The 12,148-nt window shown below is 37.7% G+C and overlaps 2 protein-coding genes across 2 annotated transcripts; both read left to right on the plus strand.

Moving 5' to 3' along the window:
- Nucleotides 1-664: 664 nt before the first annotated feature.
- LOC126382782 (chemokine XC receptor 1-like) lies at nucleotides 665-9,074 on the plus strand. The gene is made up of 2 exons (XM_050032854.1): nucleotides 665-677; nucleotides 6,109-9,074. The coding sequence occupies exon 2, from the start codon at nucleotides 6,134-6,136 to the stop codon at nucleotides 7,175-7,177; it is 1,044 nt and encodes a 347-aa protein (XP_049888811.1). The 5' UTR covers nucleotides 665-677; nucleotides 6,109-6,133; the 3' UTR covers nucleotides 7,178-9,074.
- Nucleotides 9,075-10,223: 1,149 nt separating this feature from the next.
- On the plus strand, nucleotides 10,224-11,386 carry LOC126382904 (chemokine XC receptor 1-like). The gene has a single exon (XM_050033159.1). It carries the CDS (start codon nucleotides 10,224-10,226, stop codon nucleotides 11,280-11,282), a length of 1,059 nt encoding a protein of 352 aa, XP_049889116.1. The 3' UTR covers nucleotides 11,283-11,386.
- The last annotated feature ends 762 nt before the right edge of the window (nucleotides 11,387-12,148 follow it).

Raw genomic sequence — 12,148 nt, forward strand, 5'->3', positions numbered from 1 at the left:
CTGAATATTTCTCTATGGATTATTAAAAAAACTTATCCTTAATTTAAGTCTTTAGTTTCATTTATTTTTTATTACATGATGTGCTTTATTTCTTCTTCTTTTTTATGAATAATGTTTTATAAAATTCCATTAATTAAAACTGAACCAGTTTGTATTCAAAAATAAAAATAAATTAATGGTTGAATATGTAAAAATGAGAAAAAACAATTATCAATAATAATAATAATAATAATAATAATAATAATAATAATGATAAATAAAAAACAAAACAATTCCAAGATTTTTAGGGAGGCCTAAAAAGAAAACAACTGCCTTTGCTGATGACAAGTGAAAATTCATACAAGTATAAAGAAGAACAATGCCTACCATACTAACAACGCTTCTTCCACTTTTGTTTGTATCTTGTGGAAAAGTTAACCAAAACTGAGACACTGACACCACACCTGTCACTGAAGTGTAATGGTCACAAATAAACAAGTATTAACGATTCAAATTAAAGGGAACATATCATGTCACGTGTGTGGCTGAAACTAAGTTGCCCCGCATGTCATTCGTGTTGGAGATCTGAAAAATATGTCTGATTTCTGTTCACCTTTGTGGTTGATACTTAAGGAACAATTCCCAGTTCCAGTGATATTTGCATGAAGGACTTTGGTGTGTGCACAGCGTCTGTGCAGGTACAGTATGTCTCCATATTTCTCAATTACTTGTTATATCGAGGATCTCTCAAGGCAGTACTGACGGTAAAGTTTGCAATGTTTGTATTTTGTAATAATAAAAATAATATTAGTAATAATGATAATACTTTTTTTATTTAAATGAAATGCTTAATTCTCACTCACTTCAAGTGGTAGCCTTGCAGATAGTTTTGGTTTTACTTGGCTAGCTTTAGAGGCACTTGACTCCTTATAACTGATGGCAATGAAATGTTCCTTAAACTATAATGTCTGTGGATTATCCAAAGCAACAGCAGCACTGTTAATGGAAAGACATTGTTGCTGTTTAACAATTGTTTAAAAGTCCTAAAAAGTAATTTTCTCAATTAGCTTATCTTGTGCATTGGCTTTTGTGAAAACAGAATTGTCTGCCAAAGTCAGAACTATTTAGTTATTTTAACAGGCCCTCATGAGGCAAGTGGCGTCTTGCACTGGACAATAATAATAGGCCCTAATACAAATAATACTTGATAAATTATAACATAGATAAATAAATAGGGCACACATCATAATATAAATTGTTTATGTCAGCATTTATATTTGCTGATTTATATTTTCCTTTGTTACAATTACATTTGGTCACGCCTAGCTGAAAATTCTAATCAGTACAACTCAGTGACATCATCACAGCCTTATAGCAATGAGACAGTCGCAAGTATGACAAGCGAAGCTGGAAGTGGCAAAGGTGATGAGCTAGGCAGACTGGACTAGTAAATATAACCTGCTGTGGGAGCTCAGTTTTAAATATAAGACAGTAGAAGACCTAAGGCATCCACTGGTACCAACCATGTCATGCTATTTTGTCAGAAAAGGACTATATAGCACTTCAAAGTTAGGCTAAATTATGATGAGGGAAAAAGTGGCATTGTCATTTTTTGAAATGGTGTATTTGAATATTTCTGCATAATGGGGTTCCTAAGCAGTCTTGGAACTGCAAAAATAAAATAAAATGAAATAAGATAAACTAAAATAAAATGAAATAAAATAAGATAAAATAAAAGGGTATGACTAGAAAACTAAGACTCTTGTGAATTCAGTAAGCCCAAATGTATCTGTGTGATGATGTAATTTGAGGGTGGCATGGTGGTGTGGTGGTTAGCACTATCACCTCACAGCAAGAGGGTTCCTCGTTCGATCCCGGGTGCGGGAGCCATTCCGTGCGGAGTTTGCATGATCTCCCCGTGTCAGTGTGGGTTTTCTCCAGGTACTCCAGCTTCCTCCCACAGTCCAAAGACATGCAGGTTAATTGGTGACTCTAAATTGCCCGTAGCTGTGAATGTGAGTGTCAATGGTTGTCTGTCTCTATGTGTCAGCCCTGTGACAGTCTGGCAACCTGTCCAGCGTGTACCCCTCCTCTCACGTCAGCTGGGATAGGCTTGGAGGTGCGATCCACAGGAACACCTCAGTATTTATTTATGTATTTATTGTTATGTGCTTATGCCTTACAACTCTATCCTCTGCAAAAGTTTTAATGTTGTGGATAAGGTAGTGATAAGTATTTTAAAAAACTCATTTTACGTTAATATATCTGTTATTGTCAGACTTCAAGACAAGCCAGAGAGAGTATGCAAGAGAGAAAGTTTGAATGGAGATGTTTTAGTGATACTGGAGATATTACAGTAAAGTGGAAGGATGTTAAAGGGTGTTCTACCTTGAGGCTTCATATCTGATTGTCAGGTTCTGAAGCTGCATTGGGAAAAAATGCAGGTATATCATTTTGCAGACACTGAGTACAAACATATGTGAAACATGTGTTTCAGTGGTACATCTCAAGATTTCTGAATATGGGTATTTTCTTTTTTATCCGCCTACTTATGAGCCATCTCCACTTGTACCAACCACATGTGAGCCCAACCGTTTTGCTACTTTCCTACCCCTTCCCTGTCTCTCAAGTCTCCATTTGTCTCTGTGGCCTTTTGAAGCAACACCCTCTGACAACTTCTGAAGGATACTACCACACAGAATTGTTTTCCACCTATTGAGAGAGCTCTGTAAATATGTCCAAGAGTGGATATCCCTCTGTGTATATGGTAGACCCCCATGCCACCCGGCCTCCTGCGCCCACAGGCTGAGCCAGGGGCGACCCATTTTTAAGTCTCCACCTGATTACAATACCATTCTCAATTTCATCCTATAATTTCTAATCAAAGGAGTGTCACAGTGCTTCTTTTTTGATTCATTACATTTCCGTTTGAATTACTTTGAATCCCCCTTTCCTCGTAAGATCTTACTTAGCTTTAACACCTTACTCTCACTTGTAGTGAGAGTACAGTGTTAGAACTGTCAACACTTGTGGGTATTCATAGTGGGAATTGTTCTGCTTTTATCAGCAACATCTTGATTTTCCTTAAATACTTTATTTATTCTTCACTGTGTAATTTTTACGCACAAATGGAATTACTTTAATTGAATTCAATACAAAGGAATACTATTAAGGTAAATGTTTAGTCAAAGAAAGAAAAATACAAAATTCAGTGACCCTGGAACATAAATCAGCATCATGAAATACTATAAAAACACCAGACTTCATGTGTTGGTGACGAGAAAGTTACTGTAGAACTGCAAAATTTCAACATTGTGAGTTTTATTATCAGCTCATTTACCACAGCATAGACGTGTGTGTTCTTGTGTGTGTGAGAGAGCAGATTATTAATAACTGTGTGATGCCTGTGATATTTTTCCGGGTATGTCTGGAATAGTACAAGGGCTTTCATCAGTGGGCCATAGGCTCACTAGACATTGTGTTACCTTACTCGGCAATAGAAAGTGACTTAAAGGTCTGTAATGTAGGATTTTGGGGGATATATTGGCAGACATGGAATATAAAAGTCGTGACTATGTTTTCATCAGTGTATAATCACCTGGAACTAAGAAACATTGTGTTTCAACACCTTAGAATGAGCCATTCACATCTACATATGGAGCTGCCATGTTGTTGTACAGTAGCCCAGAATGGACAAACCAAACACTAGATCTAGACAGGGCTGTTTACGTTTTTTACGGCAGCCATCTTAGTTCTCCTACACGCTTGGCACATGGGAGAAGTTTAGGTTGACTGCAATCTTCAACCCTTACCGGTAGATGCCACTAAATCCTCCACACTAGACCTTTATTAACAGACATATACATTTATATGAAAATCTTTGAGATAATTACTTTAAAGTCCAGCCCATTTTTGGAAAACCACAGTGACGTCCCCAGGTGGCAGGGGCAAACAGAGGGCCCTGTTTGAACAATCTACAGAGCATGGTCTCAAGTGCATGGCGAAGGTGCAGTTTGGATGTGCCCAACTGCAAAATAATGCGTAAGGAGCAAGGGGGTGTACTTTGTCCCTTGATTAATCATAGGTGTTTTTTGGGGATCACATAAATTCAACCAGTCAGTGTCCTCCCCAGTTCCCTTTAAAAGACCTGGTGCATCTGCTACTAACACAATATAGGCGCTGGCTGACAACAACGGTCTGAGACTAGCAATGACAGTGCACTGCGCTGAATGCTGCTTTGCGCCAAATGTAAGATAGGGCCCCAGATGATGGTGGGTGGTCACTTTCACTGTATCACTGTGACTCAGTTTCCTGTCCTCGGCAGTTACACGGCAGAGGGAGAACTAAGTGGCTTCTTGGTTTGACGCAGTTTGGTAAACAAGGTTACAGACAGACCTGTCCTCCTTTGTTCTGCAGAAGGAGAACATCATGAACAAACTAACAGGGGTCCTTGAACAAGATTCAGATTTTATGATATAGCTAGATTGTGGTTCTTTTTACAATTTATTTTCACAAATTGGTGATTGGAGGTATGTCTGAGCACTTTTTACGCAGTTGATAAATATCACCTCAGTTATTCACATCAGATCAGTGACATGTCTGATCATCACACAGGTCAAGATGTTACTTATCCCACCAAAAAGCCCAGTTTTGTTAATAGTTCTTCTAAACCAGTTGCACATCTGACAGGTAAGACCAGTGTTGATGTTCTTCTTAGGCATTGGTGCATTTCACCATTCTATTCATCGCAAAACTGACCCGAAAATTATTGCCCTCCTGATGTCCAGGACATACTCAGAGGGGTCCAGACGAATGCGATCCAACAGTTACTGTACTTGGGTGGAGTGTTTCACCTCACAAAAGATGATGCCCTTTTTGTACGAGTGAGCAATACCTCCAAAATTTTGAGACACAAATCCTTTGAGAACATCTTCAGTGCATTTATGACATAAAAATCACAATGATAATTCACCATGAATCTGAAAGTTTGGAATTAGAGTAAATAAAAGTTGAAAGTAAATACATGAATAGAATAATACATAGAGGACATCGCATTGTGGGTTTACTTGACCTTAATGTTCATTCTACTGAACTTAGACCTGCTGTCCTTGTTTGTGGACACTTTGTTTGTGCCGTCTAGTGGTAGTAAGAGCACAATACACCAATCCATGTAAAAACAAGATGGCGGCCATCTCTGCCAAGTCAGTCCACAGCCAATCCTGATCAAATGTTATGGTTGAAACTTGTTTATTTATGATCAATAATGTTTGTAGTTTGATATGGCAACAAATTTGACCAAGTTTAGCAACAGTAATCAGATAAGACACTTATTTAGGAAGTACTTGTTTGAAGACTTTTACTTTTTGTCTCATTTGAGAACATCGTGACTTTATTATCATCTCATTTGAGGACATTGGGACTTAATTATTGTTGACAATGTTTAGCTTTTATACTTATTGGGTCCTATAGCTAGGAGAAATTAAAAATGCATACCAAACAAAAGGTCAGGTCTCAGGAGGATATTCATATATTCTATTTTCATATGCTTACTTATATACTTTAAATGTAATGATCTGAATTTTATAAAATGACTCATCATAGATGGATATATTGTTCAGAACTTCGATACATTGCCTGATCTTCATATTGTTGCTGGGTATAAACATATGTGTCATTTTCATGCTAACATTAAAAATAAACAGATAAAGATCTAAAAGTCCTGTTTGTTGGTTTTCTCAAGCCTATCTTGCGGCCGTCATGTAGCTGAATTGAACTCACTTTCCTTTACATCACATGAGGCCGAGTCTGAACAGACGACTCGAAGAATAAACCTTAGAGATGAATATCTCAGAGTCTAAGCAAATAAAACCAAAACCATGGATGTGGCTAAATACCACAAGAAGTAAGCGAGAAAACATGTTTTTTGGGTAAAGTGATCCTCTGAGATGTGTAGATGTATGTTACAAAATAACCACATGTCATGAGTCAAGTATTAAGAGAATGATGATCTATTGACATAGCCTGATAAAGTTTTGACAGGAATCTATGATTTATCTTTTTTAATAATCACCACTTTATCATTTAGCCTTTACCCTTCTAACCAAGCTTTTTTTTTTTTTTTACATTTAGACATTTTCCTCTTGCTGAAGGAACGATGACTACAACTGACTCACCCTTCAACACAACCACGGATGAATACAACTACGACTATAACTATACCGATGACTACGAAGATGAATTGTGCGACAAAACAAACGTCATGCAGTTTGGAGCAATCTTCACTTCAGTGTTCTTCTCCATTGTGGTCATCCTCAGTCTGTTTGGCAACATCCTGGTCATTGTCATTCTGGTCAAGTTTGAGAATCTCAGATCCCTCACCAACACTTTCATCCTGAACCTGGCTGTATCCGATCTCTTCTTCACCGCAGGTCTGCCCTTCTGGGCCTACTCCCATGTGCATGGATGGACTTTAGGGGAACCTGCATGCATAACAGTCACCTTTGTCTTCTACATTGGCTTCTACAGTAGTCTTATCCTCCTCATGCTGATGACTGTTCACCGTTATGTGGCTGTCATGAATCCTCTCTCTGACATTGTGTCCACCACAGGCTGCTACAGTATTCTAGCATGTCTGATCATTTGGGTAGTGAGTATATCGATTGCCATTCCAGGCATCATCTTCACCAAAGTGGTCCAGGATCACTGTGTATCTGCAAAGAGCTTATTGGGAATCTACCTGCAAAATGCTCTCTTCCTGTTGAGTTCAGTGGTGTTCATTTTTTGCTATTCTCAAATAATGTGCAGGTTGCTGCGTCCTACTGCCCAAAGAAGAAGGCGCAGAACTTTAAAATTAATTTTTACCCTCATGGTTGTTTTCTTTGTGGGCTGGGCACCTTACAATGTAGTGATATTTCTGCGGTCATTCTATTACTGGCCCAAACCGCCTGCTGACTCGAAGACTGTGGCAAGACGTTGTGCAGAATCAGACCCACTGGATTATGCCTTCTACATTAGCCGATTTTTTGCCTTTTCACACTGCTGCCTGAACCCAGTGTTTTATGTGTTTGTGGGGGTTAAATTCAAAAACCACTTAAAAAAAATGCTAAAGGGCTGGGGACACAAAAACAGCAGCATCCGCAATAGGCAGAGCCGACTCACAATCACATCACTAACAAGTGGTGAAGAGTTCTCGATGTAGCTGGTTTAAGGCTGGTACAGCTACAACACTTTGATGAGTCAAAATCACATTGTATATCCACCATCTCATATATAATTGGTAAAGCCTGGACTTCACTGTTGGTTCATTTGTCCATTATTTTTTCATTAAGAGTTGTTGTTTGTGTTTTTGTGTTGTCTGTTTCACACAGCAAATGGGTTTTTAGAAATGATGGTAGCCGGTGCTGCATTGGTTATGTTCGTCAACGTACACTTATCATCTGTACCGATTACAGTACGCTTTCAGTTCCCTACCATTGTTGCTCGATGTTGATATTTGGTTGAATGTAGGTTGTGTCATTTGGTAACCAAATTAAATCTCAGAAAAACATCTAATGCCAGCATTAATTTGACCTAGACTACCAACAACAGATGAAATAGATTTTGTGGTTGGGTTTAGGTTGTGTTGTTAAAGGTATAGTACTCCAGAGACTCTACCCTCTGTTTGTATTTTCTTATTTTCATTTTATTTTCTGTGTTTGTGATATTTATGGGCGCTGTACCCCAACATCGCTCAGGTGAGGTCAGGGCTTTATAAAAAGGTGGTGACCAGATGCCAGACCATAAGCAGCAGGCATCCAAGAGACACAGTATCGAAAAAATGCAAATATAGTGAGGCGAAACACCAAACAAGAGTAAATCTGAGGCTGGCTTTTACTTTTACTTTCACCAGCGAGCATGTTTACAAACAATACCCAACAATCCTGCATTGTATACCTTCAAGTAACCAAAATCTAACACCTTTGTAACATCCCATGCTACCAACATTTTGACATAGAATAATGGTCTGACACAGGTGTGGAGACCAAAATCCAACATCTGCAAAATGTCATAGTGTTAACTTCCACACAACGTGAAATTCTAATGTTGTTAGACATTTAAATTTTCGGCCATCCAATTTTTATTTCAAACAAAATTTAATGTTCGTCCAGCATAAGAGTACAACATCTTTCTGACATCACACTGAGGTCCTGTGCCAGCTGTGTTACATCACTCATGGTTCTTTAAGTGCTGGGAGAGTAACTACTCAAATGTCCCTCAAAACAGTAATCTAAGAATTAAGATTGTTCCTAGTTCTTATAACTAGAACTAGGTTTCTTAGAACTATACGTTTCTCTGGTCTGAAAACGCCTATGAGACATACAAGGTTTTATTATTTAATTTTACAACCGTTAAATGCAATGTACAGTGTTTCATGCATAATTACATATTTTGCTTTTAAGTTTCCAATCAATCTGTACTATTATTAAGGAACAATGACCCTGTATCTTTGTGTTGTTGTAACACGTTCTCACTCACTACTTGTCAAATACGGCTGCTTGTTTTGGAGCCCTACACTTCAAAGCATCAGTTTTGGACGTGTCACTTTCTGCGTCACCATGGTTACAAGAAGCACAAAACTACTGTAGGTTTAGATGACAAAACAACTTGGTTAGGTGTAGAAAAACGATCATCCTTCAGAGAGGACATGAACATCGGTCTACTGGGTAAAAGTCTTGTGTGTGTTTGGAGTTTGGTAAAAGCTTTGTATTAGAAGTGAGAGAGCCACTGATCAAGCTGCCGAATTTGAAACCCTTGGAATGAGAACGGGTTTGTTATTATGTATGTATGTGACTTTGAATGCATGTTGATCGATTGATTATACATCGTATTAGAGATAGTGTGTGATTTACTTTGATTAACTGCATTTTACTTTATGTTTTCATATCAGTCATTTAGATCACCTATTGTATTTTGTATAAGCAAAAATGAAAATATTTTCCTCTCAAGACAGTATTTTGCTTTTGATCATTTGTTACATTGTTTATTTTCACATGATAATGTCATCACCATCATCATCATCATAATTTCAGTGCTTTACAATAAAATGAAGATGAATCAAGTTCCAGAGTGTCTCGTTTTGAATAACCCACACTGTTGTTTCTAGGTTCTCTGTTATAAAGGCAGTACCTAAGTCATCCATTTTGTGTGAATTCAAAGTTCATGCTCGAACTGCAATACTGTTCAGCATCTTTGACTGAATGTGAAACAAAAAGAGGAACAATGAGTTTGCTCTTGTATATAATACATTATTTCTCCACAGTGCAAATAAGCACAAGACGTGACAGCGGTCGTTTAGGGTGAGTTGGCTTCCATTCACTGTAATTGCTCTACATATTTAGGGGTGACCTACTTGTACTTAATTGTTCTGCATATTGAAATATTTTACAAGAAATCATTTTGTTTTTAAAAAATTATGAATAGCTAAAAAATTGTTGACATCTGATTTGATAATTTGACTATTACTAACCTCATGTTATGATGAATTCCTGAAGAAAACTTTGTTATTCTCGCATTCCTCCATGGTGAAGAATGCAAAACTGGAGAAAATTCTTCTTTTTTTTAATAATTGATATTATATTGAACCTTTTTTTTTCTAACCTAAACAGTGTCACCAAGTGTTGATAAATCAGATATATGTACATACACAAGAGAGGGAAAAAGATAAAATAAAAACATAAAAATGCATAAATCTTTAATTCCTAAAAGAAAAAAAAATGGATAAAATTTTTGATGAATTCCAAAAGACATGTATTTCTGCTAAAACCTTACTTTATGATCTGTATACGAATAGCATGCCTGGGCAAGTGCGTGTGTTGGGACTCAATGCATGCATTCTATCAGGAAGAGTTCAAATGCATGAGAGAGCCTCCAACAGGCTACTTGTCCTGAGACTTTTTATGTGTTTTTCATAGCATAGTTGTAGTGAAAATGCATGTATTGGGAAGTGCTGAGCATACTGTGGATAAATGGGACTTGGATTATACTGCACAGGTTGTCTGAGAATTAGTATACAGCTGGTTTGATATAGTTTTTGCTGTTGTTAAATGTGGACCCCTTTACTTCAATAAATCAAGAATTTTTGGATTCTTCGTTTACTGGAGACTGGCGAGAAAAACAAAGTCCTGATGAGTAATTGCTATGCAAATGATCAATTCATGAATTAAATATTCCTTTAATTTCATTTTGCAAATTGTAGCTTTGTGCTCATGTTTCCTAGAAAACCTACAATGGCGTTCAACTCCACAGTGAGCGAAGGAGGTGCAAGCTACGTTGACGATGGTGTGGTATATCTTTGTGAGGATTTATTTAACTTTGATACCATCAGTGGTGCCTTCTTCGTTTTGATCTTCATCCTCAGTGTCACAGGCAACTGTCTCCTCTTGTGTGTTCTTGCCATGTACGAGAACCTGAAAACTGTCACAAATCTCTTCGTCCTGAACCTGGCCTGCTCCGATTTGATCTTCACTGTCACACTTCCATTCTGGGCCGTCCATCTGCTGCACCACTGGATCTTTGGGGAAGTTGCTTGCAAAATTCTAACTGCTTTTTACATCATAGGTTTGTACAGCAGCATCCTTGTACTGACTGCAATGACTGTCGATCGTTTCATAACAGTGGTGCTGCACAAGTGGCCGAGCAACCGTGTAAGGAGGCAGAGGTGTGCAGTGGTTGCCTGTGCAGCCGCCTGGGTCATCAGCATTGCTGCATCCGTGAGTGATGCCATCAAAGTAAAAGTGGTAATGTTCTGGGATGATCTTTACACGTGTAAAGACATCTCTGGTAGCTCTGATGTCAAGCTGGGATATTATCTCCAAGTGTCCCTGCTCTTCTTCCTTCCATTCGCCATCATTGTTTTCTGCTATTCTGCCATCCTCAAGACAGTTTTGCAGGCTTCAAACAGAAGAAGGCACAGGACTTTAGTGGTGGTGTTGTGTATTGTTGCAGCCTTCTTCATATGCTGGGGACCTTATCATATTTTGCTTTTCATCGAGTCTTTGTATGAACCCAAAGGCTGCAAAGCAGAGGAACACCTGAACAATGCCTATCATATTTGTCGTATACTTGCATTCTCTCACTGCTGTATGAACCCTCTGCTGTATATGCTCTCACAAAAGTTGCGAAGACATCTTTTAGATCTTTTATGCTGCATGACGGCCAGGAGAAGACACAGGGAGAGAGGCACTGGCTCTTCTGTTGTTCAGAATGTAGCTTTTGTAGCACAAAACTCAGCTGTTATATTGGAATCAAACTCCAATAGACATTGAAATGCAACATCTGTAAATGCTTTTATGTAATATAATTGTATATATTGAATTCTACCTATGATCTGCAATTTCATAAAAAACACAAGCTGGCTGTCTGTTTTAATGCAACTCTTTTATAAATGTGCCAAGTAAATGATAAATATGTGTTTTAAAAAATCTATGATCATGTCTGCGCTGGTTCTGTGATACATTTAAACACAATTAAGGGGGAATCTAGACTGGCTGAATTCACTTCTGTTTTCCACCTAATGCAGTGACACGACACAATAGGCTGATTTTGTGGTATGCAAGTAACTTCTCTAGAAAAGTCCCAGAGTCTGTCTGGCAGTATTATATTAACTACAAAAGACAAAAACTACTGAGAAGAACAGCGAGCAGCACCTGCAGTGACACACAGAGTGCAAAACCGAGGTAGTGTTTCTTTGGCATATCATATGTTTGGGTTACGTTGCATATATTCATGTATTCATTTTGGGAAACAATTTATTCACAACTTGGGCTGAACAGCTTGAGAATTTCAAATGAAAATACAAAAATATGAATTGAAATACAAGAATATGGACAAAAATTTGAAAAAAACATGAAAAAACATGAAATTAAAGTCTGAGAACAGTGCATAAAACTTGAGACTACAAAATGAAATTAAATATGCTAGATAGACAAACGTTTCAAAAATTGCAACACAAGCAGAGACATAATCCTCCACTTCCTCAAACACGCTGGGGGCTCAAGAAATGCTTTGTTTTTCTCTTTTAATTTAATCATTTCATCATTTTTATTCATAGATCTTTTTTTGTTGTTGTTGTTGTTGTTGTTTTGCACTTTCTGATGTGTCAGTTTCACATTAAATGTCCAGCCTGTATGAT

This window comes from Epinephelus moara, chromosome 21 (genome assembly GCF_006386435.1).
Source record: "Epinephelus moara isolate mb chromosome 21, YSFRI_EMoa_1.0, whole genome shotgun sequence".
NCBI classification, from domain to species: Eukaryota; Metazoa; Chordata; class Actinopteri; order Perciformes; family Serranidae; genus Epinephelus; species Epinephelus moara.